The sequence below is a fragment of the Cataglyphis hispanica genome, chromosome 7 (genome assembly GCF_021464435.1).
Source record: "Cataglyphis hispanica isolate Lineage 1 chromosome 7, ULB_Chis1_1.0, whole genome shotgun sequence".
NCBI classification, from domain to species: Eukaryota; Metazoa; Arthropoda; class Insecta; order Hymenoptera; family Formicidae; genus Cataglyphis; species Cataglyphis hispanica.
In genome coordinates this window covers 2,863,065-2,890,463 of record NC_065960.1, presented here as the reverse complement: position 1 = coordinate 2,890,463, position 27,399 = coordinate 2,863,065, and the positions used below count along the sequence as shown (strand labels likewise).

General features: G+C 35.2%; 4 protein-coding genes across 4 annotated transcripts; 2 read left to right on the top strand and 2 right to left on the bottom strand.

Annotated features, from left to right (window-relative positions):
* Nucleotides 1-4: 4 nt before the first annotated feature.
* On the top strand, nt 5-2,117 carry LOC126850748 (ankyrin repeat domain-containing protein 49-like). Its single transcript, XM_050594037.1, has 4 exons — nt 5-305; nt 471-628; nt 715-1,051; nt 1,971-2,117. Exons 1-3 carry the CDS (start codon nt 161-163, stop codon nt 1,048-1,050), a joined length of 639 nt encoding a protein of 212 aa, XP_050449994.1. The 5' UTR covers nt 5-160; the 3' UTR covers nt 1,051; nt 1,971-2,117.
* Nucleotides 1,096-17,729, bottom strand: LOC126850730 (lysosomal-trafficking regulator). The gene is given in 37 exon segments (XM_050593980.1): nt 1,096-1,859; nt 1,928-2,206; nt 2,287-2,525; nt 2,690-2,826; nt 2,932-3,096; nt 3,188-3,371; nt 3,475-3,692; nt 3,775-3,915; nt 3,996-4,146; nt 4,251-4,317; nt 4,391-4,797; nt 4,868-5,000; nt 5,002-5,089; nt 5,173-5,507; nt 5,588-5,820; nt 5,912-6,345; nt 6,414-6,804; nt 6,891-7,151; nt 7,262-7,462; nt 7,556-7,675; nt 7,763-8,089; nt 8,165-8,614; nt 8,727-8,923; nt 8,999-9,220; nt 9,308-9,462; nt 9,533-9,842; nt 9,933-10,037; nt 10,258-10,770; nt 10,850-11,019; nt 11,099-11,340; nt 11,445-11,599; nt 11,961-12,026; nt 12,109-13,131; nt 13,252-14,891; nt 15,432-15,517; nt 16,694-16,938; nt 17,367-17,729. Coding segments are annotated over 37 exon segments (10,299 nt in total). The 5' UTR covers nt 17,374-17,729; the 3' UTR covers nt 1,096-1,657.
* A 3,794-nt stretch (nt 17,730-21,523) lies between these two features.
* Nucleotides 21,524-23,629, top strand: LOC126850744 (palmitoyltransferase ZDHHC23-B). The gene is made up of 3 exons (XM_050594034.1): nt 21,524-22,299; nt 22,398-22,574; nt 22,960-23,629. The coding sequence occupies exons 1-3, from the start codon at nt 21,767-21,769 to the stop codon at nt 23,066-23,068; spliced, it is 819 nt and encodes a 272-aa protein (XP_050449991.1). The 5' UTR covers nt 21,524-21,766; the 3' UTR covers nt 23,069-23,629.
* Nucleotides 23,630-23,756: 127 nt separating this feature from the next.
* LOC126850740 (trichohyalin-like) lies at nt 23,757-27,312 on the bottom strand. The gene is made up of 6 exons (XM_050594027.1): nt 27,299-27,312; nt 26,591-26,810; nt 26,220-26,403; nt 25,298-26,082; nt 24,718-24,916; nt 23,757-24,459 (listed from the first exon to the last, which is right to left on the bottom strand). The coding sequence occupies exons 2-6, from the start codon at nt 26,794-26,796 to the stop codon at nt 23,815-23,817; spliced, it is 2,019 nt and encodes a 672-aa protein (XP_050449984.1). The 5' UTR covers nt 26,797-26,810; nt 27,299-27,312; the 3' UTR covers nt 23,757-23,814.
* Nucleotides 27,313-27,399: the final 87 nt, after the last annotated feature.

The window sequence follows — 27,399 nt, the reverse complement described above, 5'->3', positions numbered from 1 at the left end:
GAGAAGCAGAGAAGCTCGAATTTGCTTTTCTCAAATGTCACGTTTTGAAATGTGTCAAATGTTTTGATTGTACGTATACATTATTACATATAAATTGTATGCGCTTTCACATATCGAGGAGTAGCTAGCCAGTGTTGATTGCCAAATATTACGACGAAACATGTCATCAGAAGAGGAAGATGATGAATTACAAGATTTAGAGGCAATACGAGATAAAATACTTAGTACACCACGTAGTGAACGTATGCAAGTAAGCGCTTGGGAAGACGACGATGATGGTGTGGAACCAGAGCGTAATGCAAGAGGTTAGAATTCTGAGTAATTTCATATCGAATCAAAAGATCAATCTCATTTATAAAGAATAAAATATCGGAAAGAATAAAAATGTGTTTGTATGATCTCTCCGAATAATTTTTTATTGAAATTGTCTGTTTTTATATCGGATTTATAATCATGTTTTTTTTTTAAAGGTGATGCGAAAGCTATGTTGACTGCTGCTGAAGAGGGAAATCTAGAAAAAATTAAGAAACTAGTAAGCAAGAATCGCCTCTTGCTGGAATGTACTGATAAGGATGGCTATACTCCACTTCATAGAGCATGTTATGGCAATAATATAGAAGTAGTAGAGGTGACTTAAAAAAAGTCTTTTCTTTAATGTTTATAAAAATCTTCTAAAAGTTTTAAACACGTTATGATCTTATTACTTTTCAACAGTATCTACTAGAAGCAGGAGCAAAAATAGATGCTAAAACTCAGGATGAATGGCAGCCTTTGCATTCTGCATGCTGTTGGAACAATGTGGAGTGCGCTGAAGCATTGATCGGATATGGAGCAGAAATAAATGCTAAAAGTAAAGGAGATCAAACACCTTTACATCTGGTTTCCGCTACTTCTCACAATTCCCCTGCTCTTCAGCTTCTTTTGTTACACATGGATACAAATCCTTACATAGTAAACTCAAGTGGAGATACAGCAGACCAGATTGCAAGAAGGACAACAAAATACTATCCTATGTTTGAAATAATTGAACCTTGCTTGAATGAAATTTGAGGTAAGCATATAGTAGGCATATATATTAAATAAATAAAGCGAGTGTTTAATGCAGTAAAAATATTTACTTTATATACATATGTCAAAAATATGAGCAAACATTATTGAAAAAATGAATAGTTTCCATTAATATGTCTTTGTTATTGCAATATTTTATAAAAATTTATATATGTATATATGTGTATATATATATATATATATATATATAAATTATATTATTAAAAACAAAAAAAGAGACATAATGAATGAATATATATATATATAACTAGGGATAATCATTGTATCAGAATCACTAAGATAATTTGATACATTATTCATTTTGTCATCAATGTCATGATCGTGACTCAAAATAAAAAAAGATCGAGTGTAATTAATTATTTGAACATTAATTCTTAAATAATAATGCAGAAATAATCACATATTAAATAATGTTAAAAATAATAAACAAAACAAAAAAGATAATAAAAATATGATAAACGTAATATAGAAAATAACATCACTTTTATGTTCCCAATCTAATTCTCTTTCTCTATATATAAGCTTTGTTCTTAGTTCATACATTTGTCCTTGCAACAGTTTTTAATTGTTCAAATTACGATTGTACAGATTAGAATGATGTTAAGTTGACGAATTTTGGAGTACCGTTACTGAGACGCTTGGATCCCTCCCAAATTAATACAGTAGAGTCTTCCGTGACCGCGTATAAATGGTGTTGATCCAGGGACCATACTACAGCAACTATTGCACAACAATTTTTCACATTAGTCGAAATTTCTCTAACTAACTGCAGATCCCAACTGCTCCATAATCTGTATTCAAAAATACTTTCGTTTAATACTTGTTCTCATAGATTTAACAAAATACAATATAAGCATACCTTATTATTCCATTGTCTAAACCAGTTGCAATAACATTTACAGAAACTCCTTCTGGTGCGCTGCTGTAACAAAGCGCTGTTACACGTCGTTTGGATGAAATGGAGCCGACAGCTCTTGCATTTATAGTATAAACACTCAACTCGGATCGATCGGCGGTCACGTTGACTTCTGATCTAGGAATCTCGAAAGTAACTGCTACATCACCAAGTGTTTCACTGATACATAGAAGATGTATAGTATAACCTTGATCGCAGACTATTGACCTCACATATGTTAAACTGTTTCAAAATAAAGAATATATATATATATAATATAACGGATAACTAAACATAAAAATATTTATTTTTGTATCATGTACCTGTTTAAATCCCAAATAGCAATGACCCCATTAGCATCGCCGGAGCAAGCAATGCTAAACGCACGTGACAAAGATATTGTTGTCACCCGACTTCTATGAGCTAAAAGTATTGTTGCAGGTGCTAAACTGAATTCGATTTTGCCTGTAGCCCCAATAGTGTACGTATGCACTATAATTCTGCCTGATAAATGTCCGATCCAGAGTTGTCCACAATCTGGAGTAGATCCCAATGTCATGATCTAAATAGTAATTAGGTGATTTACATTCAACATTCCATTTTAGATGCAATAACTTTAATAATCTTTATATAAAGTTAGTTGAGTGTTTCTCTTTGTTTTATTATTGAACTCTTAATAGTGTGTCTTATGTTTATCATGAGAGATGTGTATTACAAGATACTTACAGGATCGAGGCCTGAAGATTTAATTAAAGGCCTTGGTGGTTGTTCCTTTTTACATTTTAATCTAGCAATTCCATCTGTTCCACTCCATGATGCTAACGCAGCACCTAAGACAGACATACCACTTACCATACTACCACCTGCAACAAACAAGTGATTTCTAAAATATCATACTTGTATATAAAATTTCGCGAATTGTGAAAAGAGTACAATAGTATGCAAAAATTACAATTTAAATCAATAACCTTTCTCTTTAGTATAAGCCAGAAGAAGCGTCGTGTAATTAGGTAAACCGAAAACATCACCGGTTGCCAGAGGAATTAGAGAAGCTAATGGAGTTTTGTGTTTCAAGTTCCAACATAATACAGGCTTATTGCCAGGCGCACCTACATAATTTCCCCATTTTATACCTGCAATTGTATCAACATTGCATCGTTTAATTTTGTGCTATCGATATTCATGGTATCAGTGAATAGTTTAAATCAACAAAAGAAAAATTACCGCTGACTCCTTCAATAACTTGCAATGTTTGATTAGAGAGCGTTACATTGCTAAGATTCTGAATCAATGGATGAGGAGCTCTAAATAATTGTGCAGGCGTTTGACCATAAGTTCGTACCATCGTTTCCCAAGCTTGACGTTCTAAGGGATCGGCTATTTGTTCTACATCGAATCCGTAATAAGTCTAAATACAAGAAGTGAATTATTAATAAATATTCATTCTCGCTTATTAATATATTTGTAAATAAATTACGTAAATTACAATCTGTAATATAGAATCAACGTACAGCAGGATGAAAGACATTTATAGCTTCTATCGCCGGTTTTCCCGTCTGTCTGAATCCAAAAACGAGATCGATCCAATATGGTAATACTTCTCTCACGATGTCTGATTCCAACGCGGCTCTATGCGCCAATATGAATAGACGTGCGTCATCGCCACACCATTTTGGCAATTCAACGTCTCCAACTTTGTTACCATTTTGTCGCACGCCAAAATTGAATCCTGCAATATGAATGTATTTGTAAATGTACGCTGTTTTTTACATTCGTTATTTTTTTCAAAAATAATTGTGATGTTAATTTACCTTCAAAATTTAATAAAAATTCAGGTAAATAGAAAAATTCTGGTATCAGTTCCTTCACATCCGTTGTGGAATCGCAACTAGTTAATCTCCATGTGGTAGCTAAGGCATGGAATGTTCGATCAGGAATATCAAAATTATTATCTGCAAATAGACATATAATTTTAATAGAAATTAATTTTTTTATTAATATTATTGTAAAGAAAAAATAATTTCATAATTACCTTGATAACATAGGAACATGCTAGTGAACGGTGGAAGCCGCACCAAAAAGTGTAACACTGTTCCAGAATTACTATAATGAGATCCATAATGGAATGGTCCTTGATTTAAGGCAATCAGATTTAATCCTTCTGTTAAAGTTTGCTTCAAGTACTGTATCAAAATATAGTTATTAATTATTCTACAAGAGAAATATCAAATAATAGTGATGAATGTGTAATTATTTAAAAGTTATATTATAATTTAAAGTTACTTACATTATAATTATTTATGTAATGTTGTTCATTCTTTTTATCTTGCACAGCCATCGGTCGTTTAAAATTTCTGTAAGATACATAAATGTATTTAAAAAATCTATTTATATATTTATGCCCCATATATTTTCCATATTATTTACCGATAAATTTTCGGATTGTTCAAGTCGATCTTGTCGCTGATGTAATCCGCCAAAACAAAAGGGAATACGGGATATTGCATCAAGTCGTTATACGAACGACCCGCCAGTTTGTTCAAGCAAATGATATATTCCCAATTAGTGAGCGCGCCATTTTTCCATAAGGTCAGAGCCTCTCCCAAATCATCACCAGGGATTCGCCTGGGTAAATTGCAAGCTGATAACTCGGTCGTAAATTCGTCCCTTTCCTTGGATGAATTGAACGCTAATAAATACGTTCTGCCAGTAATGAGAAAGATCTCGATAGCTCTCTCTTGTAATTGATATCTTCTTCTATGCAATTCGCGAATATCTTCGAGACGCCAAGCAGTACCACCGGTTACAGCCAAATCGAAACCGCCCAATGCTATCTACAATTAAGAATGGTTAATTGATGTCAGTGAATTATAATTGCAAGAGACACAGAGAGAAATTGCTTACGTCCGTATGTAACGGCATATCGGGATTGTCCGGAACGAAATACACGCATGTCTCACCAATGAGAACTTCTCCCGCTAATTCGGCCCTAGGTGTTACAACTTTCGCTTGAGACATCTTACGTATTTTCTCAGTCGTGTAATCGTTCGATTAAAGCTGCAGTGTTGGCATCTTCACGAGTACTCGTAAATAAATACGACAACGGCATTTCGATATTGGAAGATTCTATGAAATAAAATTTAAGATTAAAACATAAAATGCATCTGTTAAGATAAACTATTCGTTTTATGATATTTATCCTTACATACTTAAATTGTCTTGATGTTCAGGTAAGAAGAATTTTTTATCAATATTCAAATGACATCTCTGAAGCCTAATTCTAACTCTCGCGGGGCCTTCAGTCGGATCCAATTCCCAACTTTTCGGATAGCTGTCGGAAAAATGCCATGGCGCCCATTCATGTGTTAATCGCTTGGCTATATCTCTCCACCTGGCCACTGCCTGAGCCTCTAATGCTCGCATGTGTTTCAACTGTTCCATTAACACCTTACGCTCACGGTTTTGTTCTTCCACAACCAAACGCGTTATATTCATGGCACTTTCGATTAATTGCTTCGCCAATGCATCGAATCTTTTGCCAATTCTAACATAAAATTATATATCATTCCACATTAAATTCTTTACGAAACATACATTAATTTTATATGATATATACGCATCTACCTTAAAACTGCAGGGTAATTATCAATACAAATATCTCGATCTAGAAGCAAATCTCGACGTAACAGAGCTAATTCGTCGTTCCACACTTCTGGATTGGCTTGCTCTATCCCTTTCGCGAGATTCCACACACGTAGAGCTTCTCTCAGTTCGGCGCATACTCTAGCATCGGCACTGGGTATTTCGTCCCGTTTTTGCAATAAATCCCAAAAAAACACGGTAAACTTTTGTTCTATCTAGACATAATATTCTACATAATATCGGATTTCGTGTGCTAATGCGTAAAGTATAAATATTAGTTGCTCAAACTAAAAATAGTGCAAATACCTGTGGATGAACCTCCAAAATGCATGATAGGATTTCGCGAGCTCTTGGTTCTTCCATTAAAGACCTAATGGCGTACATTCTCGTATTGATACTTTGATGTGGCTCCAACAGCCATATCATAATTCTAGCCGTATATTTTCTCAACGCTGGTTTAATGGACCACGTACTGCTCCAATGATTTTTTTTCTCCAGTGGATTGCACAAACCGTGCAAAAGGACGGAAAATAATCTCTTCGTTAGCTGCAATTCGTTGACGGACGGTGACATATCGATCGCCGTTATAAATTCAACCGCGCGTGTTACGATGATACGAAAACGATCGTTCAATTCTCCTTTACCGGGTTCACGCAGCACCGGGGGCGAGCTCGCATGGAAGCTACTATAGCTAGAGGAATGGGATCCATGATCACTTTGCTCGCTAGACGTCGTAAGAACTAGAGAAATATTTTTCAAATGTGAATATCGAATGAGTGTTTAAAACTTTTACACACGCCATAATTACCTGAAGTGAAGTAAGATGCCGAAGCCAAGTAAGAAGCCGTGCTACGTAGACGGAATCCTGAGGGATTCGATAATTTTGTCACGAGCGCGTCCAATTCTCCATCAAACAACGCGACTTGGGCATCTCTCACGATCGTGCGAATCGAACTCGTGCAGCGTCGTAACTTTTCCGATATTTCCATATAATCAAGTATTACATGTAGATCTAATACCGCTTGTATCTGATGACTACCAGGTAATTCTAGAAGTTTAGTCGCAATTGTCACAAACAGCACATGAATGTCTCGATGAAGGGACATCGAGTTATTTTTTTTTTGCGTAGCCCCGACTAAACCTTGTACCAATGATTCAATTAAGCCTTGCTCTAAAAGTATTTTCAGTGCATTCGTATTCTGAAAAATGGCAAAAATTAATTTGTTTGTGTTTATCAAATCTATTAAATTAAATTAAATTAAAAAAATGTATTTTATTCATGTACCTTTGCTATTACATCAGTTATAAACAATATTAATGGTCTGATTATACTTGAATCAGAGTTTGAAGTCTTTGCAATTATAGCCATTAACATTGGCATTGCTGCTAAAGTCGGACTTCGTACAGCTAAGTTCTCTAAAGCGATGACCAACGAATCACTTGCGGGATATAAAGCTATCTGATTTGCTAGATGCATGAAATATTTTTGCTTTATAAACTTATTAACTTCCTCATCGCTAGCACGTTGTAGATAGGTTTGTATCACCTAAAAGATGCCATTCAAAATATAAAATATATATTTATTAATAATATATTTATTTTCTCTTGGTCTCAATATGGAAATTATACAATATACTGCGTAAAGAAATTATTTACCTTGATCAATGCTGTACGTACACGGTTATCAGGATCATTGGCTAAAACTAATAACAGTTCAGCTCTTAAAACATGCTTTAGCACTGATCCAACTTGGCAGTCTGGTAATACTCTTACAGCATCTCTTAACAGTAACAACAACCCTTCGCAGACTAAGCCTTGACAAGCTCTTTTCTCGTCTGCATATGTTGATGGTCTTTCCTAAATGATAACGTACACACGTTCAAATGAGTAAAATATTATAAAGATTATATTATATAGACTTTTTATTTTTTTATTTTTTTTGCTACTTACATTGCTCTGTGGAATAGATCCATCGCTAGCGGCAATTCCAGAGTCTTCTCCACCGCTAATATTATCCGTCAATAATGCACTTTTACGATCTTTCTTTTTGGGACTTCGAATATTTTGAATCTACAAAAGAGTGAACAATCAAATATAATATTTGTGTAATTTTTGCAATCAAGGAAATTTCACATACATCTGATCAAAAGCTCACACCTGTTCATTTCTTAATGCCTTGTCCAATTTACTATTTTCCATCAAGTTTATCGAATCATTGGAAGAAATAGAAACGTTGTCACTTCTTTTCAGATTTGTTTTCGTCTCCCTGAGTTGCGGCAACATAAAATAGATATTTTGACGCGAGTGAGTAACATAAGTCTCCGAAGCTTGATGAACAAGAACTAAATAATCAGTGATGGCGACCAAATGAGCAAACTCCGGCGGTGCGCCCATCAAGGCGCGTATCAGTTCCACAATAGCGATTCCAGCATTCGAATCCAATGCGGTATTTACCTCTTCATTTATTTCGTACATAAAATGCTCCTAGAAAAACAAGATATCACTATAAAATATATATATCACATAGCGTTACATTAAACAGAATATTTTATACAATACCTTACACAAGGTAAGGATTGTATCCACAATTCCAACTCTGTTTAATTGAGATGCATTAAATTCACGCTGCGAATGTTGATCTCGGAGTAAAAGTAACAGCGTTTGCAGCAGTAAATTTAAAGTATCATATTTCGCCCATGCTCTCCATGCAGTAAGCGCGGCCTTGATCAATTCTGGATCCGTGATAACAGCCTCGCAATTTTGAGAAATTGGATGATTAGCACTGTCAACGTCTCTGATGATGATCGAGCTGTCACACGCCGCATCCAGCATCGCCTTCAGAATGTGTCTACCTGTGTGGCACCGAGATGACTCTAGAACGCGAAGAACCAGTAATGTCCCGCCATTCGATCGGTATTGGTTTAAGAGTTCTGAATCACTACGAACAAGATGCAGGACTATGGAGAGAGCTAGAGCTTGTTCCTCTTCAGTAGAGTTTAATTCAACCACCTATAAGCAGTCATAAATCTTTAGATGTGTGAAAATATAATATGCATTTCATTTACCTTCTTTTTTTCGATTTTTATGTAAAAAATAGAAATTCTTAAAAAGAGATACTTACCCTCGCAAAAAGATATAAAAATACTGGTACACCACCTACTAAAATCGCTGCAGGTATAAGCCCTCGATATTGTTGGTTTTCTAAACGAGTAGATATAATCGGAGGTATCGATAAAGGCGGTTGCTGTGATACTCTATGTTCTGGGGCTGAGATGATTCTAAAACTTGGTTGGCCCGGAAAGATATTTTTCACAATAACTAAAAATATATTACTAAATGTATAATTGATCAATATGATAAGATTAATAACATATTGTGTGACGTGTCATTTACCAGCAGGATTAGTGATAGCTTGAGGATACAGATGTACGATGTAAGGATTTTGAGCCTCGTAACTGAGAAGCAAATTATCTTGCAACTCGCCAAGATGCGAATTTGTTGCATCCATAACAGCGTCCCAGTCAATTTTCGATTCTGACATCACTTTCTCAACAGCATGTCTCAAATAAGTACCACCGTAAGATTTTCGTCGGCTTGAATCGAAGTTTCCTCCTTCTACAATGCATAAAAATAAAGTATTAAATTTTTCATAGAAATATAAATTTATATTTGGTATAATAATATTATGTATTTTGTATTAACCATATTTCACTTCGCAAACACCATTCAGTGCGCCAGATGCAATAAGAGGCGCAAAATCAGGTTTCACAGTGTTTAAAATACAATCCGCCAAGTTGGTGTAATTTGGTCCAAGACCTGTTAGATACAACGCACGTTCTTTCGTGAATACTGGACATCTATAAATGACAATCAAATTAGACGTATAATTCTGTGTTATACTTGAATTATTAATGTAAAATAATGTACCTGAAAATCATTAAATTTCCGAAGTACCATGCGCCAATACTGCTCGACCCGATTTGACCTAATAAAATGCACGTAGTACCCGGTTTTCTCATCAATAAACCGTCAAACGGTAGATGAGCATTGACCTCTTTCCAACCGTCTACCCAGAGCGTAACTTCAACTACAGCACTATGCTTATTCAAGACAGTATCTTTAAAGTTTAACGTTAAGTGATGCCAATGTCCCGAAGGAAGCATATCATTTATTGAAGTTTCAGAGATCGTTCGATTCATCTTATCGTCCGGACGAGTAAGTCGTAAAATTAATTTATCTAGAAACAATTAAATTAATGAAATTAAATTAATCAGTATTAATTTCTGATTGATTAATATTTTGTGAATTTTAAAAGCAAATATTTTACCTGATTTTAGATCAAGCCACAATTCTAGAACCAACGATTCGAAACCAATCGACATCAAATGTATTATTGATGTTGGTGTGGGGGGCGACACAGAATCTGCTACGACTAATGATCCCGAGAAAAGATCAGATATCAAATCTAATTTTTCTATGACAATTTGAAATGTGCATGCATTCATATAAGAAATAACAAACTTATTGCTATTAATAAAAATAAAATATCTCTCTTCGCATATTAATATTAAGTAAATGACAACGTACATACAATTATGAATATTGTTAGAGAAATTTTAAACGAATCGCATTCAATAATGTTTTCTACTAACCTTCCCGATTCCAATTGTCAGAAAGAAGTCCCCAATCGGATAGACTCTCGTTGTCCGAGTCGAGCAATGGTGAAGTGTTATAAACTGTCGCACGACTACTGATTGACATTCCTCTTTCTACCCTTAGCCACATAGAAGCGGAGCAACCGTGCAACCATACTGGCCAGGTAAGTTCCGGACCGACGGGTAGACACGTCGCATGTACAGACCACGGACTGCAAATTCCCGCCGCGAGATGTTTATTTCTGAAATTTTTCACGAGATTCTCAGCCTTCTCCAGATTTTTATGTTGCTCCGTCTTCGATGATGCTTTTATATCAGAATGCACGGGAAACGACAAGATAAAATTAGGTTGAGGTCGTGCCACCAGTACTAAGTGATACAATGGTTCCAGCAATGGTAACAACGGCGGTCTTTCCGCTTTGAAGAAAGACAGATATTCGACTAATTCGGTCGATGAGATTGATTGTGTCGTCAACAATGTAAAAACTTCCAACGCGGCGTGTTGCAAATCTAAAAAAATTCATCATATAGGATCCTAATACTTATCAAATATAAATAAGTATACTTTCCACACGAGTGCTAAAACTACCTCGATATCGTGGATCATTATTAATGAATACATTTTTAAAGCCATTCAATATCTTCATAATAGTTCCTGAAGCTGCGAGAGCAGCGCAACTTGAAGCACTTTCTCGACATGTACCAGCGATTCTTCGCAATCCACCAATTATTATCGAGCCTCTTTCTAAATCTAAACCTCTGTAAAAAAAAGTTTCATAAAATAAAGTGATAATAATACGTTGATAATAATAACATGTATCAAAGCTGGGAATCTTACTGTTCGCTGAAGTGAATTAAAAGATCTATCGCCAAGGAACATAGAGCAGGATGTGCATTAGCATGACCTCTCGGTTCTACTACAAGCCCAAGAGGACTACTCTTCTTAGAGATACTCTTGTTGGGACTCTTTTCAGGTACTTCGACATCCGCCTCATATCCATCATCAGCGGTTACGTATTCACATGTGCTACTATCTTCAGCGCTGTACTCCGGTGGATTCTCTAACGACAAAGTTGGTAACTGTAATAAAAAAAAGTAACTGTAATAAAAACACATATATCATCAATATAAAAATATTTAAAATTTATTAATTTTTCACAACTAAAAAAATTGATAACACTTACCCTAGGACGCGGTTGTTGAGGTATGCTATTTTCCTGTGTTGGCTTCAACATAGAAACTTTTAATATCGTATCCACTATCACAGCTATTCCACGACCGAGCTTTATCCCGGTACTCGTCAATATTTTTCTTAATTCCATGACTATGTCACAATCATCTGCAATGCAGAACATTCTCGTTATATAAAATCGATAAAAGTAATAAAATAACTTATTCAGCAAATAATAAATAATTTCACATGTATAATTAGACAACCGCGATTTTAGGAATGACGTTTACTATCTGTCTACGTTCTCTGAACTGTTTTTCTATCAAGCAAACACGCGAAACATCTTTGGATTATAATCCCGCAGCTGCATCAGCGACGATATATACACACACACACACACACACACACACACACATATATATATATATATATATATATATATATATATATATATACATGTACACAATGGACATGTATATTATATATGTATGCTTATTAATCACATCCATAATATGAACAAAACACTTACACAACGGAGATATCATACAACACGTAATCAGGGCCTCGAAGAGTTTATGTGCCGATTTGCCAGTATCTAAAAGAGCATGATATATTTTTAATATGTATTAATTCTTTTAGATAATTATTATCGTTCCACAATCATATTGTATAACTACCTTCAATACTGTCTGTGGCGAGGCCTATAGTTAACAGCCTAAATAAATGTAGCAATTTTCTAGATACAGGATGCGCGGACAATTCGGTGCGAAATTTCGGACTGCACAACGCTACACCCGCAGCAGCTCTCCACGCTATGCTAGCTTGATATAAGCTAAATTTCTCAAACGATATATCCGTATCGTCGCACATTTCAATAACTTGGTCTATAAAAGTATAAAACTTTTTGAACGAATTCGAGATTATTACGGTATCTATCGTATCAGTCTTGTTCTCTAATTGTTTGCAATGAGTATCGCTTTCAGGCAGTTGCGGTAAAATTGTTGTATCAAGATTTTTAATTGCCTCATCAGTTTTTAAATTTTTTGCAGGAGATAAATCAATTTTCTCATTGTCAAAACCCATGTTGGATGTATCTCTATTTTTATCTCGCTGATCCGCCTTTTCTTCTATCCTTAATTTCTCGAAACATCGTAAGCAACTCAATAATTCGTTCGTCTCTCTATCAAGAGATTCAAAAAGAGCTCTAGTCGCGACCGGCATCTCGATGCTTTCTAAATTATCAAATTTCTCATCACGCATCTTCCAAATCTCCATAGCTACGGTGACTTCCAAAAGACCATAAACGCTTCTAGTGAATGCCACATTTGCCATCAAGGGTAATATCTCACGCAATCCGTTTATCTCCATAAATCTCTCACACATGTGCGCGTTTACGATTAAACATGACATAACGGACATACAAGACTGCAAGAGAAACTTTGCCGTTACATCGCTGTTATCGATTATGTAACATTCTTTAGCTCGCAAAAAAGCCGGATAGAAAACTCTGAGCAGAAGTTGTTCCCTTACGTGAAATCGAGAACCGGATGTAACTTGCAGCAGATGCGCCATGATGACGTAACAAAGTTTCGGATCGCTAGGACACAGTAAATCGACGTACATTTCCAGAAAATCCCACGAATAATTCGCCGGCCTGACACAGGTATTGCACGCGTCTGTCACTGGATAAGCGCCCAATTCTTTAAACAAAATACGTTCGAGAAATGCTACAGCTGGCGCGTAAGTCGAGAAATCGCGTTTTTTGAGAAAGGCGACAACACTCGAAATAAGTAGCTTGGGCGGGAAACAACAACACGTACCCGCGGCGGTAGTGATCTTGATCAATCTCACTTGTAGTTCGCTCGCAAACAGATGAGACTTTTTCAATAAACTTATGAGCGTCGCGAATAGTGAGGAAATACAGCACATTTGTTTATCAGCTACACCAACAATCGATTGGGAGTACGGTACTCCGAGTACGTCTGAATGATGATAACTTTGAATGTTGTCGATGCAGGATCTATGTTTAGTCCTGTGGCATTGCATGACGTGAGAGAGATCGCGGCGAACACGCTTCAATCCGCTGGTCAGCGCGCCTATCATATCGATTATCTTCTTGGCGCGTACTATCGATTTCGTCGCATCAACGCTGGGTAGATCGACGATTGCGAATATTGTTCTCTCGACGAGCTTACCATCTTGACTCTCAACAAAAAGTCGAAACAGTTCAAGAAAATCTGATAGCTTGTCGATGTTGCCGCCGCGTTGATGTAATAGACAATAAAGAAAAGTAACGATCCCGTAGATGGTGGCAAAAATGAATTCCTGCAATAATGAACCTTCCTCCGGCTCCAATATGTTTATCGGTTTGCTGCAGGCATCTTCCAACAATCTCAGAGTCATTGGCAATAGGCCATTGTGAATCACCGCTGTGGTAGGTTCATCGGCTCTCAAAGCGCGTTCCAGAGCTGTTAACATCAATCTGGCGGCTGCCGCTTTTAGAGTAACGCAATCTATACCACTCAAATTGTTACCATCTATGCCAAATTGTAGCGACCACAGCGTGTCTAGAGCAAATTTCAGAACCTGTACTGCTGGTGTTTGCTCGGCGGGCGTATCGTAGTCGCGCAAACCCTGTAGCAGCTGTATGATGAGCAAACTAATTTCAAAGTTACTGATCTCGGCATTCAATACGTCCTGGATTCTTTCGTCGATATAATCACGCGGTGTTTTTCTCACAGGACGAGGTGGCAGCTCATACAACTCGGCCTGCCATTTCTGCTCTTCATCGCTTCTAACGACCGACGTGAAATATTCGAAATCCATCGGATTCAGACGGATCTTCAGAGTGAGGGAACGCGCTGGATCGATGCCATCCGTTAATAGCTCAGACTCGCTGCTCGTCGCGTTCTCGGGTATATTATGTCGAGATTTTAAAATCGATAACGATTTCATCTGGTTGTGATTAATGGATTTACGGGATTTTGCAGCGTTAGTGACGGATCGTCTGCGAGCTGATTTCCCACCCGAAGGTGCATCGCTCTCGTGAGAGAAGCCCTTAATGGTCTTGCGTTTCGCGTGCAGAACGATGTCTACCATATCGACGACATTGTCGTTACAGTGAAACTTCACGTATTGATTGCGTGTTGATGATCCAACAACGATAGATTCGCCATCGGACTGCGATATGGTGGATAAGTTAGCTTTCGAATCGGCAACTCCCTCTTGGAACGCAACTGGATAGAGAGCGACCAACAACGTGACCAATTCGCGACCGCAAGACAAACCGCGTACACCCAATAGATGTAGCACCGCCAGATAACGCCAACCACGATCCTGGACCAAATACTTTCGTAGACTAACCAACTCACTGCCATTGTTCTTCTTCCCGCATAGGTCATGCACGTCCGATAGTAATTCGCAAGCCACGAGAGTCGATACGCCGCCGCCACCAGCCGAACTAAAATTAGTACAAAGATATAAATATTTGATATATATATATATCTTTTTATATTCTTAGTCAACAGTGAAGATATGCGAGTTATCTGATACGAATTATCAATGAGATACAATGATTATGGCTCACGTGTATCTATTATTTCTAGCAACTCACGTGCTATTCGTATTGCCATTCACGCGTGTAATAGTGTCTTTTATGTTAAACACGTGTATACATTGTAATCAGTTATTCAATTTAATCAGATATTTAAAGTATTCAAATAATTTTAAATTTGAGATCAGAATAGAATAAACTATTAAATAAAACGTCAATGAAACTAGCTGCTGTACAAAAAAAAATTTCATTTCAACCGCAAAGATGTAATCGAATATTCATACTGTGGTTGAGATGAAGACGATAAAAATAAGCATATAATCGGATATGCTTTCAGGAAAGTATCGACGATACTATGTATCGACGGAAATATCTTTACGAGATTTTATAATTTGTACATAAAATAATAAGTAAATTAATATACGATAATATGAAAGATATATTTACCAGAAAGATAAAACATCTTTTACGTCTTTGCCTTCCTTAATCTGCGCGAGAAATTCCGCCAGAAATATATCAAGCCAAGATGATTTCTGAAACAACATATTGAGATTATCGCCGATGAGCGTAATCAATGTCAACATATTCCGAAGATTAGTACCGAAGCGAGCAGATATCATTCGTCAAATAAAAAGCATGCGCACATAACTCGTAGAAGCACTTATGTGTGTAAAATTCAAAAATATAATATTCTCGCTAATTACCGTAATCAATAAATACGAATTCATTAACGTTTGTGATAACGCTTGTAAGAAAAAACAAGCTACGTTGAAATATCATAAAGAGGAAGCCGATGAATACGCAACCATGCTCGAGATAAAATGGAACAGATATATTTTTGCTCTTCACTTGCCAAAGTTGAAGATAATTTGCTCGCATGCGATACACTAATCAATATTGGTGGATATAAAATAAAAAATATTGTGATTATAATAAGTATTGCAAAATGATATACTTGTAGCGCATTTACTGCTTATATTTGCACATAATACAATTTATTATAATAAGAAGCATTAGATATATAAAGCTAAAGCTATAAATTTTTAATATTTTTTATTAACAAAAATATGATTATCTAAAAGTTCCTTTAATATGTGATAACTAAATAAACTGTTTGCTATCGCATATAATCGTGCAATTGAGCACCGATTTATTGTAAAAATAACTTACAATAAAACATACATGCTTATTATTAAAAATTAAAGTTAAGAAATTTATAATTAATTCCATTAGACAAAGCATGAAAAATTCACAAAATTAATTTTAAGCCATGAAACAATTTCTTAATGACAACAATAAGCGTATATGTATATTATCATATGTATATTATCTCAACTTCCCCCTACGAAATATTGACAGGCAAAGCGCAGATAACTTGTAAGGCATCCGTTCCGTCCGTAAACTATAATGCAGCGGTTTATGGAAACAATCCAATTATAATGGAAAGTAATAGGCTTCAAACTGCAGTTAATGTTAAATTTAAATAACAATTTATTACTGCTACATATAATCATATCGCATAAAATGATATGCACATACAAGAAAATTCCCGTCAGAAAAAATTTATTGTAAATAAACAGTCAAATCTTGTTTTACTAAAGTGATAACAAGAAAATTTTATAAAATTTTTTTATAAAAAAATAGAGAGAGGAAGAAATAAAAATCACAATGAAAAACATTAGAAAAAGCATTAATTTCAAAAATTATACCTCGTAACTCTGGGGTTCAGCATGAATAAAGTAATCCCATAAAATCTGCAATTTATTGATTGACACCGTAGACATCCCTGGACCCCGTCGTTCGTCACGCTCCTTCTCGTCCTCCTCTTCTAGATCCTCGGTCTTCAACTGCGCATCTTCTTCATAAATCGCAACTTCATCAAAACTCAACCACGCACATAAGGTATCTTCATATTGCTTTCGAAGTACATCCTTCGACGAAGTAATTTGATCATCTGAAACATCAAGATTTCCTAGTAAACCGATCATGCTTAGTAAGCCGACACGTGTTGATATGCTTGGTTGCTGATATGTTGTCTCATACGTTATTTGAAAATTAAAAACTGGGTCCAGACTCTGAAAATTAGTTCTTCTTTTAACAAATCGTAAATTTTCGATGCACCGAATACATATATCAGCATCACCATCAGTAAATACATGGTATACAAATAAGAAACAATCGAACATTTTATGGAAACTAGGAGAGAAAGACCGTGTCAACATTCTCACAATCAGAGAAAAAATATTGATATCTTAGTCAATTCCATCTGACTATATCTATTTTTTGATATATAGAGAATATATCGACTTTGACGTACATTACAGCACGTTGCAAATTCTAATTCTGAATATCGAACATGTTTGTCGAACAACTATGGCTTACATAACATTCCCACGTGTTCCCCGCAATTATAATCACTAATTTGCAGCTTTCCGCGGGAAACTCGAAAACTTCATCGAATCTTCACGCAATAAAGAATAATAACTTCGGTTTCATAGATTCTTCAATAACATCTCTGTCGTCACTATTACCAGCACTGCCAAGAAACTCGCCACTACCATCGTTACCACCACCCGTTCCACGAGCGACACGAGCCATATGAGAAATCACTACAAGCACGATCCAGACACGACCTGGTCTACCACTACCAGAGGATTCTTATCTGCCGATTTGCTTTCGTGCCGACGATGTTGTCGTTATGGCTTGTTGGAACATGTGACAATCCGCTCGTAAATTCGATCAAACGATGATCTGAAAAGGCGAAACTATTCCTTTTTGAGAAATTTTTTTTCTCGATTCAGATCCGTGCTAAACAGCTCGATGAAACATCATATGTGTTGTCTCTTCAATCGGTAGGATTCAACTTGTTTTGATATTTTTCGAAATAGAAAATGAATGATAATTGCAGAAAAGATAATTTGAGCATCTTTGCATTGTTTTAAAACAATGACAAAGTTTTCTTCAATTACTATTCGTTCGAGTGTGGGAATTGAAAAATAAATCCTAAACATTTTAGATATACATATATGTAAAAAAAATGCAACTGCTATCTATGGTATATTAAAGAATAATAATCGCAATCTTATTGCGGTATATTTTGGAATCATAATATAGTTCAACAATAGAAACATGCGATCTTTTTGGCCAAATGATACGGTTATAAAAAATATTTTAGAATACACAAATAAAAATGTGCTAAAAAAAAGATAAAGTAAGTTTGGATAAACGTTTTGTAGTTTCTTCTTGGCTTACAATTTTATCTATTAATGGGTATATAAAAAAATCAAGTCTAATCTTAATGATCCCTTGATAAAAAAGTTAAAGTCAATTTGTTGTTTAATAAAATAAAATCAAATGAGATTATTATTCATGATTTTGTTATTTATTAACTTTTTTTAAATTAGTTTGCGAAAAAACTCTCTATATTTAACTATTGCTGCAAAAAAATCTATTTTTATATATATTTGAATCATTCATTCAGGACCACCATATGAAGCTTTTATATCGTTATATTACAAATATAGTGAAATTTACTTGATCAAATTCAGTGTTAAGTTATTCGTCAGTGCGTGTAGTTTTAATACAATCAATCCGCGTGTCGACGAACAAATGCACACTCTTTCTGCTTCTTCAACTCCGTGTCTCCGACTCAAATCTCCTCAGCTTGGGGTGGTGTCGCGCACTAACTATTACTATCCACAACGAGGAAGGGGAAATCCACAGTCGAGCCTCCGGCGTCTCCAATCGGTTTTCCTCTATGACGAAAAAGTTGTGAACTGCATAGCGTGATGATCCCACTCCAATCTATCGAGAAATAATGAGATTGCTACATAAATGTGGTAAATATATGATACAGACGATAACAGGCAATTGATCTCGGAGACAATAGTAATATACTTAATCATTTGCGATATATGTAACGCTCGCTAATGACGATACATTTCGAATTGTTAAACAATTGTCACATTCAAAAATGTTATTCAAAATGTTAATAGAAGAATGAATTATAGGAAAAAAAGATATGATATTTATCTTTTATCATTAATCATATCAATTATTTGCTGAACATAATAGATAAAGTTGAATATAATTAATCATTAATCTCTTTTTTCACAATTATTCAGATTCAATTTCGTCAATGGTGATTAGCATTATAAATTAAAAATTTCTTCCTAATTTTATTGTATCATCGAAATAGAAGCAATAACTGAATTAAGATTATATAATTCAACGCCCTCTGTTTTTCTTTTTCCCAGTATATAATATGTATAACAATATCTAGAATATAATAAATTTATGAATATGTTCTTGTGGGGCTTCATTATCGCGAATTATATTTTTTCACAGCTATAGATAATATTAGCATCTTTAAGACACGATGCACGCAGGCAAAGATGCAACCCTTTCCTCTTGCAACAATTCCCGTAAGCGCGGCAAACAATGCGATAATTGCCAGTATGTGCGAACAATCGAGAATACAGTTCAGTGGACAACAGCCGCGCGACGTGATCGTCGATCAATCTTTAACTCGCACAGCTCGATTATTATGGTGACCGATTATCTTAATGGAATTCTACACTCAGTCGTGCTTTAATTAGTCCCTCGTCCATCGACAATGCGATAATAATTAAAGACGCAAGCAATTTTTCAATGTCCATCTAACTGAAATAAAATTATCACAGGCCGGTGAGATAAGATATTTCTCTGAAAGAAGGAAGATTATTGTCGCCTCTCAATGATTTATGAGAAACCGGAGATAGTGAGAAACATATATCAACATATAGTAGTTTGGTTTAATTAAACGGGATAATTTTAGTGCATTCGATTTTCGAATATATCGAATTTATCTTTCAATATAGAAAAATTAATCTTATGTATCGATTGTCATACGTCCATTGTCACGAATAAACATAAAAATTCCAATCAAAATTTTCACGTATTCGCGCATCGAATTCAAATAAGCTCATACAAGTTATTATATTAATTCTAATACAATTTAATCGTGTTGACGAGCCTCACTTTTCTTATATTCTATAATTACTATCACGCGAATTTTTTCGTAATCGAGCGCGCGACGTTGATAAACAAGTGAATCGTTGACGATGATAACGACTGACCTTCGTTACTCTCATCACAAAGTTGATAATTAAGAGGACACATTTATTATTCGTATTATTTTTTTCTTGGGGTGTGTTTGCCTTCTCCATGCGTCAAGCGTATTTTCAACTTACATCATCTTCCCGCCATCCGTTTCTCATTCGCGCGAAGTCGATCGAATCTTCATTTCTCGGTCTTAATTTTCAAAGTTTGCTCATATTTTTTTTCATTTTGTTTTGTATTCTTTTATATTGTAAAGCTCAAACATGCAATCAATTCCATTTAAAATACAAGAAAGTGCGAAAAGCTAAAATCAACATATCTTTTATATTTTTAGTCACTTTCTTTAAATTAAATTTTTTTCTACTTAGACTTTATTGTTTATACAATTTCAAAGTACTACTGTCGTACATTAATTGTCATACAGAAATTATATATGCAACAAATGTTAAGAAAATTGGAATACCTCTGCCTTGCGATTTCCGCTGCATACAGATGATGAAAAACAAATCAAGAAATCAAGATTAAGAGGTCAAAAAATAACCTGTTTAGTTCAGTAATCTCGTTTCTCATTCCTGCTGTTTTCTAAAACATGAATATTTGTGTGTATATATCCCATTCAACATGCACAAAAATATATAAGTATAAGGAAGTACAATTATAGAACAGAAGCCTATGTGTGAAATTCAATCCTCAGTATTTTTTTCCATTGCGTTTTCTCTTTCTGTATTTTTTTGCAGTTTATTATTCCTTATTCCCGCGAATATTTCACTTCAAGTGCAGAAAGTGTAACAGTACAACTAAATAAGAAACAGACTTCTCATGAAGGCGGAGATCGATGATTTTCAGGGTAATAACTGTCGGAACGGTGGGAGAAATTCTACGGGAGTGACGAGTGATCTGTCAGTCGTCGATCATGCGACGTACCTCGTTTAATGCGACATTACTCGCGCCAGGTTGGGTCCACCGCAACTGTCAACAATTGTCAAGCACACGGAACACCAACTTCATCGTTTCTCCAAAAACAGCGCCACCGTCCGATCTTATAGCGGGGAGCATACACTTTTGCATAAGCGCATAATTATAAGCATAAGGAAATTGATTGGTTCATTTCCTTATGCATATATTTGTGGACCAATCAATTTCTTTATGTTTATGGTTATGCGCTTATGCAAAAGTGTATGCTCCCCGCTTATGAGTTCTTGCGCGAGATTCAAAAATACTTCATTTCATACCTTAGGGTGTGTTCGGAAATCCTATCCATAGGAATAGTACATTAATTGACCAATCAGGTCGAAAGGAGCAAATATTTATTTGTCCTGATTGGTCAATTAAAAGCTAATTTATCCCATGGGTAGGATTTTCGAATGCACCTTTAGTGTGACGTTTTTTAAAATCGGAATCATGAATTTTTATAGACTTTACGCTTGGCTTTGCGCTTGATTTTTTTGAGGAAAGTACAAGAAGTCTTAGATAAGTATATTTTTTTGTAAACGGAGTATAGCGATTAATATAATGCTATTACCTGTTACTGTTCCACGATCTTTTCAATCGTTGCTCCATGTTGTCGACCCTGTCGAGTAGGAAAACGTAAACGTCGAGGCGCGGTGCGCAAAGACGAGGGCCGGTTGCCGGTTTTCGCGTACGTATGTCAGTGTAAAAAGCTGTTCCGTCGATGACGAAGTATGACCGTCTGGGAGAGGCTGCGTAATCCGTGCGGCTGGCGCGCGGGTGCCAAACAGATCTCCGTGGACGCGATGCTGCCGTTACTGGTTGTGCCGATCCTGGCGGTGGTCGCCGCTCAGGCCGTCCTCTGCACGATCGTCGTCTTCCTGGCGACGCCGATCCTCGTTTATTATCTACATCACAATTTCCTTAGGTTCCTGCTACGCACCAAATTCTTCCTCATGTGGACGATCACGAGCGTGTTGATGCTGATGCTGGTGTTCGAACTGAGCGTTGTGCCGCTACTGGAGATCCTGCCCGAGGAAAATCTCTTGTTCATGGTGTGCGTGGTCGGTGGCATATGGTGCGGCTACAGAGCCAAACTGAACGCGGATTACGCGGCGCAGGAAGGCGTTGTCACCATGCAGGGCCTGGAGCTGGGTGAGGGTAGCGGTGAGCTCTGTGCTACATGCAGAAGAAGAGCGCCGCCCAAAGCCCATCACTGCCGCTTGTGCCAGACCTGTATACTTAATAGGGAATATCATTGTAAATGGTATAATATATCTTCTCTCTTTTTTAAATATTTTGAATTATATAATTAGTCTCTTACAATTTTGTATATGAACTATCTTGACTTCCTATATTTTTCAGGTTGGATTGCTGTATAGGTTCCAATAATCTAAGATGGTACTTAGGTTGTTTATTCTTTTCTGCGATTGCTTTCATCTATGGTTCCAATTTGACTATGACCAGTGTTTGTCATCCATTTATACTCATTGGAACCATACTTCTACCAGATGACTGCAGCGATGTATATCATCAATTAGAGTATGTATTACTTTACTAGCTACATATTTTAATACACACTGATAATTTTAAACATATACAAATGTTAAACATAACTCTTGAAATTATTCCATGACAAAATTAGAAGCAAACATTTATATCACAAATGCAAGAAATACAATTGAGAATCACTGATATATCAAGGGGTTTGCTGAAGTAAGCTGGAAAGATACAGAGGCTCTATAAAGTTAATAATCATAAGATAACAATAATTGTCGAGTCTGCAAGAATCAGTATTATAAATATTGTAATATCTCTTATTTTTTTGCTTTTTGATATATAAAAGTTCGACAGATAACTTGTCACACAACTGTTCCCTCATGCTACCCGAGTTGGTTGATATGTAATAATGTGTATATTGTTTTAGTATCGCCCTTTGCTTCGTCTCCGCTCTCTATAGCCTTCTCGTCGGCCTAGTGCTCTTCTCTTATCTCGTATATCATCTATGGCTGCTTTCTCGGCACAACATCGAATGAACGACGATTAGATGCCAGAAGTCAGTATGATCATGGAATTTTAAAGAATGTATCTCGATTATTTTGCTGCAAAACTTAAAGATATTTGTAAGTCAGGTAACTTTTTGAATGTATTTTGCACAGTGTATGTATTATACTCTATACAAAGGATGTAATGAAATTAAGTTCAACAAATTAGAGAAAAATAAGGCTAAAAAATCTATCATGGCGCTAAGACATACGTCGATATTGATACATTCATGTAAAATAGAGGATCGGAATACAGCCATTCATATCAGTTCAATCGCACAATTCATCTATTTATTAATATTTACATCAAATATTAACATCTTTGCAACAATTCATAACTGATGCGAAGTACAATATGTATATTCCTGTTGTATGTAAAATCATTTTTGGCATATCATGAAGCACCAATTCTCATGAGACTCATTATTACCTTAATGTATGAATGTGCATATGTATATTTATTGTAACTGTGATAAAGTGGCCATTGAGTAATATAATGAATTATACTAATCGATTATGATCCAAAATAAAAAGAAAGGATCTAAATACAAATGTATAGAGTGTAACAATTTATATTTTATTCTGTGTAAAAGATGCTTTATCTTAGGTGTATTTAGAAATAAGACTACTCTCATCCAGATACGAGGCCAACGATTGTCGTACAGTATTAAAAATCTATATTATCTTTAAATCTATATTAAAAATTGTATTATCTTTAAATCTATATTATCTCGGTGCTAATCTTCTAACATTACACCTCTTTGTCTGGGGTCGAAGTCCGGAACTACTTGTTGCACTATTTCCCGCCATGTGTTTTTTATTCGTTCACTTTCTAGGATATCTGGCACTATTTTTAGATATTTTTTCCACATATTGAAGTATCTTGTTTTCAATTTTTCTTCGTAATGTTCTAAAGCTAAACGTTCAATCTTTAACCGTTCAACTTTATATTCCATAGTTTTTATTTTCCATAGTTTGAAACATTTGTTTTGTAATTTCATGTCAAAGAAGTCTTTAGCCACTTGTTTTTTTCGTCTCTCCTCTGTCGCCATTTCCTTCCACTTTTGTAATGCATACCACGATAAATTTTTGTTGTATAATAATATAGCTAACTCTGTTTTAATTTGACTTTGACGTTCTGTTTCTATTTTCCATCTCACGAATGCTTTTTGCAGTAAGCACCGTTTGTAGTGGTCCTCAGCTTTGTTTATATAATTGTTCTTTATTTCAATAAGTGCGATAAATGGTTTCATTACATATCGTCGCAACAAATGCTTGCGATAAAATTCTTCTGCCATGGCATTCAGTTTCCTATATCTTTCCATTTCGCAAGTTCGTTGCTGTTCTCGCTCTTCACGCATTCTTTTCGCTTCACGCAAAGCCTGAGGATAAAATCTTATATAATTAAATGCGGGTACATTTCTAAAATGTATAAGCGATATAAATGAAAATAAAAAGTACTTTATAAAGTATAAAATATATAAAGTATTGTATCAGTATGTAGTTTATTATTATACAATATAACATTTACTAGAAACGCGTATCCCTCACAAGAGATATAATTTTGTCTGCAAGGTGAAATTGTGTGAGAGTTAAATGTATACGATATTAATATAGTTTGACCTCTCATATTATCTGACCTCTTGTTGCGATCTTCTCCTCTCTTGCTCCTCCTCTCTCCTGACGGCTTCTACTTTCCTCTTCTCGTCTTCTAATTTCTTCTGCCGTGCTTCTTCACGTAATTTTATTCTGTTTCTCCTCGCTTCCGCCCGCGCTTCCATCCTTACTAGAAATCTAGGTGGACTTGGCACCCGTAGCGGCGCAGTTAAAGACTTGTCTCTATTAATTAAAGGAAAATATGTAAAGAAATATCAAAGTATGTTTGTGTAACTTGCTTCGAAATAATTGTGATGTTAAAAATTAGATTCGAACGTACATCTTTTTAAGATATGTTTAAGATTATATTTTACAAATCATTGAAACCAGATAATAATCAACGGATTCATTTAAATATTGCAATAGTAGCTAATATCCGTATCTTTATGTTTCAAGATAAAGAAACATTGTATATTTTACATAAAATGTAAAGTTAATTTAAATAGATATAATTTAAGCCTTAGGAATTTTATAATTGGTTCTGCAATTATATCTTTTTGAGATAAAGAATTTATAGATGTTTCTTAAATTGTGTTTTCATGAAATTTATAATTACAGGACTACCTGTAGCCTGCTTGTCTCATTAATTGTATTAGAGTTCTTCTAGTTTGCTGACCACAATGCGTCAAGGTCTCCTTAGCTGCATTCATTGTTTCTTCACCAGCTTTCATTATTTCCTCTTGCATTTGTTTCAGCTTCAGTTCCTCGATTATCTTGCTCTGCTCAGCCAATCTCATTCTCTGCTTGTGGATGATTTCTTTCTGAGCGTTTAGTTGATTCTTTGCTGGCGATTTGATGATGAACGGCCTAGCAGGAATTTTTTTTCTTACTTCAGCGTCCCTCGTATTCGGAAGAAATCCCTTGGATTTTGTTCTTTGGACCTTTGTCATTTCCTTTTGCGTTTTTGTGATGGTATCAATGAGTGTCTCGATTTTACGGACGTCGGAATTTTCCGCCTCGTGTTTTCGTCGAGTCTTCGCTTTCTCCACATGCGTCCTCCATACGCGGATACATGATTTTAAATTTCTTCGGGACGCGATGTTTCGAATATTGATCTTGATCTCGCGAAGACGTCGTTTATTCCGTGCATTCTCACGAAAAGCCTCGAAGCATGATCTCAGAATATTTAATCGATAATCTTCTGATTCATAATTTGATTTATCCCGTATAGTCACCTTGATGTTACTGAAAGATACTCCCTCGATCTTGTTTAAACTCGAACATTGCTTAGCATCTTTCGATTCAACGGAGGAAACTTCCGCGAATGCCTGTTTGATTTTCTTTCCAACCGATTTTCTTTCCATCTTCTGCTCGGCTGTTTTGTTTTTCCTTTTATTAATAAGGACCCGCTAAAAATTGTTTTACGCGTTTATTAATATATTCTTAACTTGAATAATTAAGCATAAGATAAAAATTGACGAACAAATAAAATTATGAAGACAAATTATGTCTATTATATAAAACGCTTAATTTATCAACTCTTTACCTCAACTCTAGATGTTCTCCAAAAGTTTTCGTCATTTGAGCTAGCTATAGTCTTTCTACTGCACGGTCCGCAAAATTTAGGACGAGATTTTTGCAAATTTTGCTCAAATTTATGTAATTCTCTTTCTATAAAAGCCTGTTCTTTCTTCAGTTTCAATTCCTTCATTTTTTCCTCGGTTAATAATCTGCAACGAGCATATTAATATCCGTTTGATTTATTAATAAATTATGTGAATATATTTATATACATATTATGTACATAATTTTATTTGTCTATGATAATAAAATTGAATAAAGCGCGATAAAATCATTAAAAAAAAAATTAGAAATATTTATAAATTGTATATTAAATTGAAAAGCACGCACACATACTTTCGAGCCTCTGCTAGTATAGAAGACTTTGTTTGAAAACTGGTGAAATTCTCGCGAAATATTCGATGTCTTGCATCCATAATTAAATTTGGATCTGGAAAAGCTTTTCTGTCGTCTTCCAGCATTCGACGTTTTTCGGACGACTTGAAAATCGTCACTTTCATCATCTCGTCCATTATCTTATTCACTTCGTCAAATTGCACCATGTTTGTCAAATGATCTTGAAATGATTTTTACTATTAATATAATAATTATCATGCAAGTCTACATCGATCAATTCATACGTGAACTGTGCTAGCGTCTTGTTTATGCGTGTCTGTTTCTGTTGTTAAGGTAAGTTTCAGTTCCCCAACCCCAAGTGTGAATGTCCCAACCCCCATTCATGAGTTTGACGATAACGAAAGACAAGTAAAAATGAGAGTTAGGGAGAACAAAATGCTACTATATGAATATTATTAATGTACACAATGCAACATTATTTTTGTTGCAATAAATAAAATAATCTAAATTATTTTTTTAAATTAGCAATATACTCAAACATTATATTATGCATGTTGTAACTTTAAGTTTTAACATAAAAATATTAAATTTCATAACTTGTTATTTTAAAAAATAAAACAAATTTATATAAGTAATATTGACTTTTTAGTTATTCAATATTTGCAATGTAATAATAACATAATGCATAAATATATATATATAACTTACATATTTGTAAAATAATTATACAATCTAAAAGTTTCAATTGGAATTTTAAAATTTCCCGCTGTTTTAACGGTAGTCAATCGTGATTCGAGAATTGACATCGT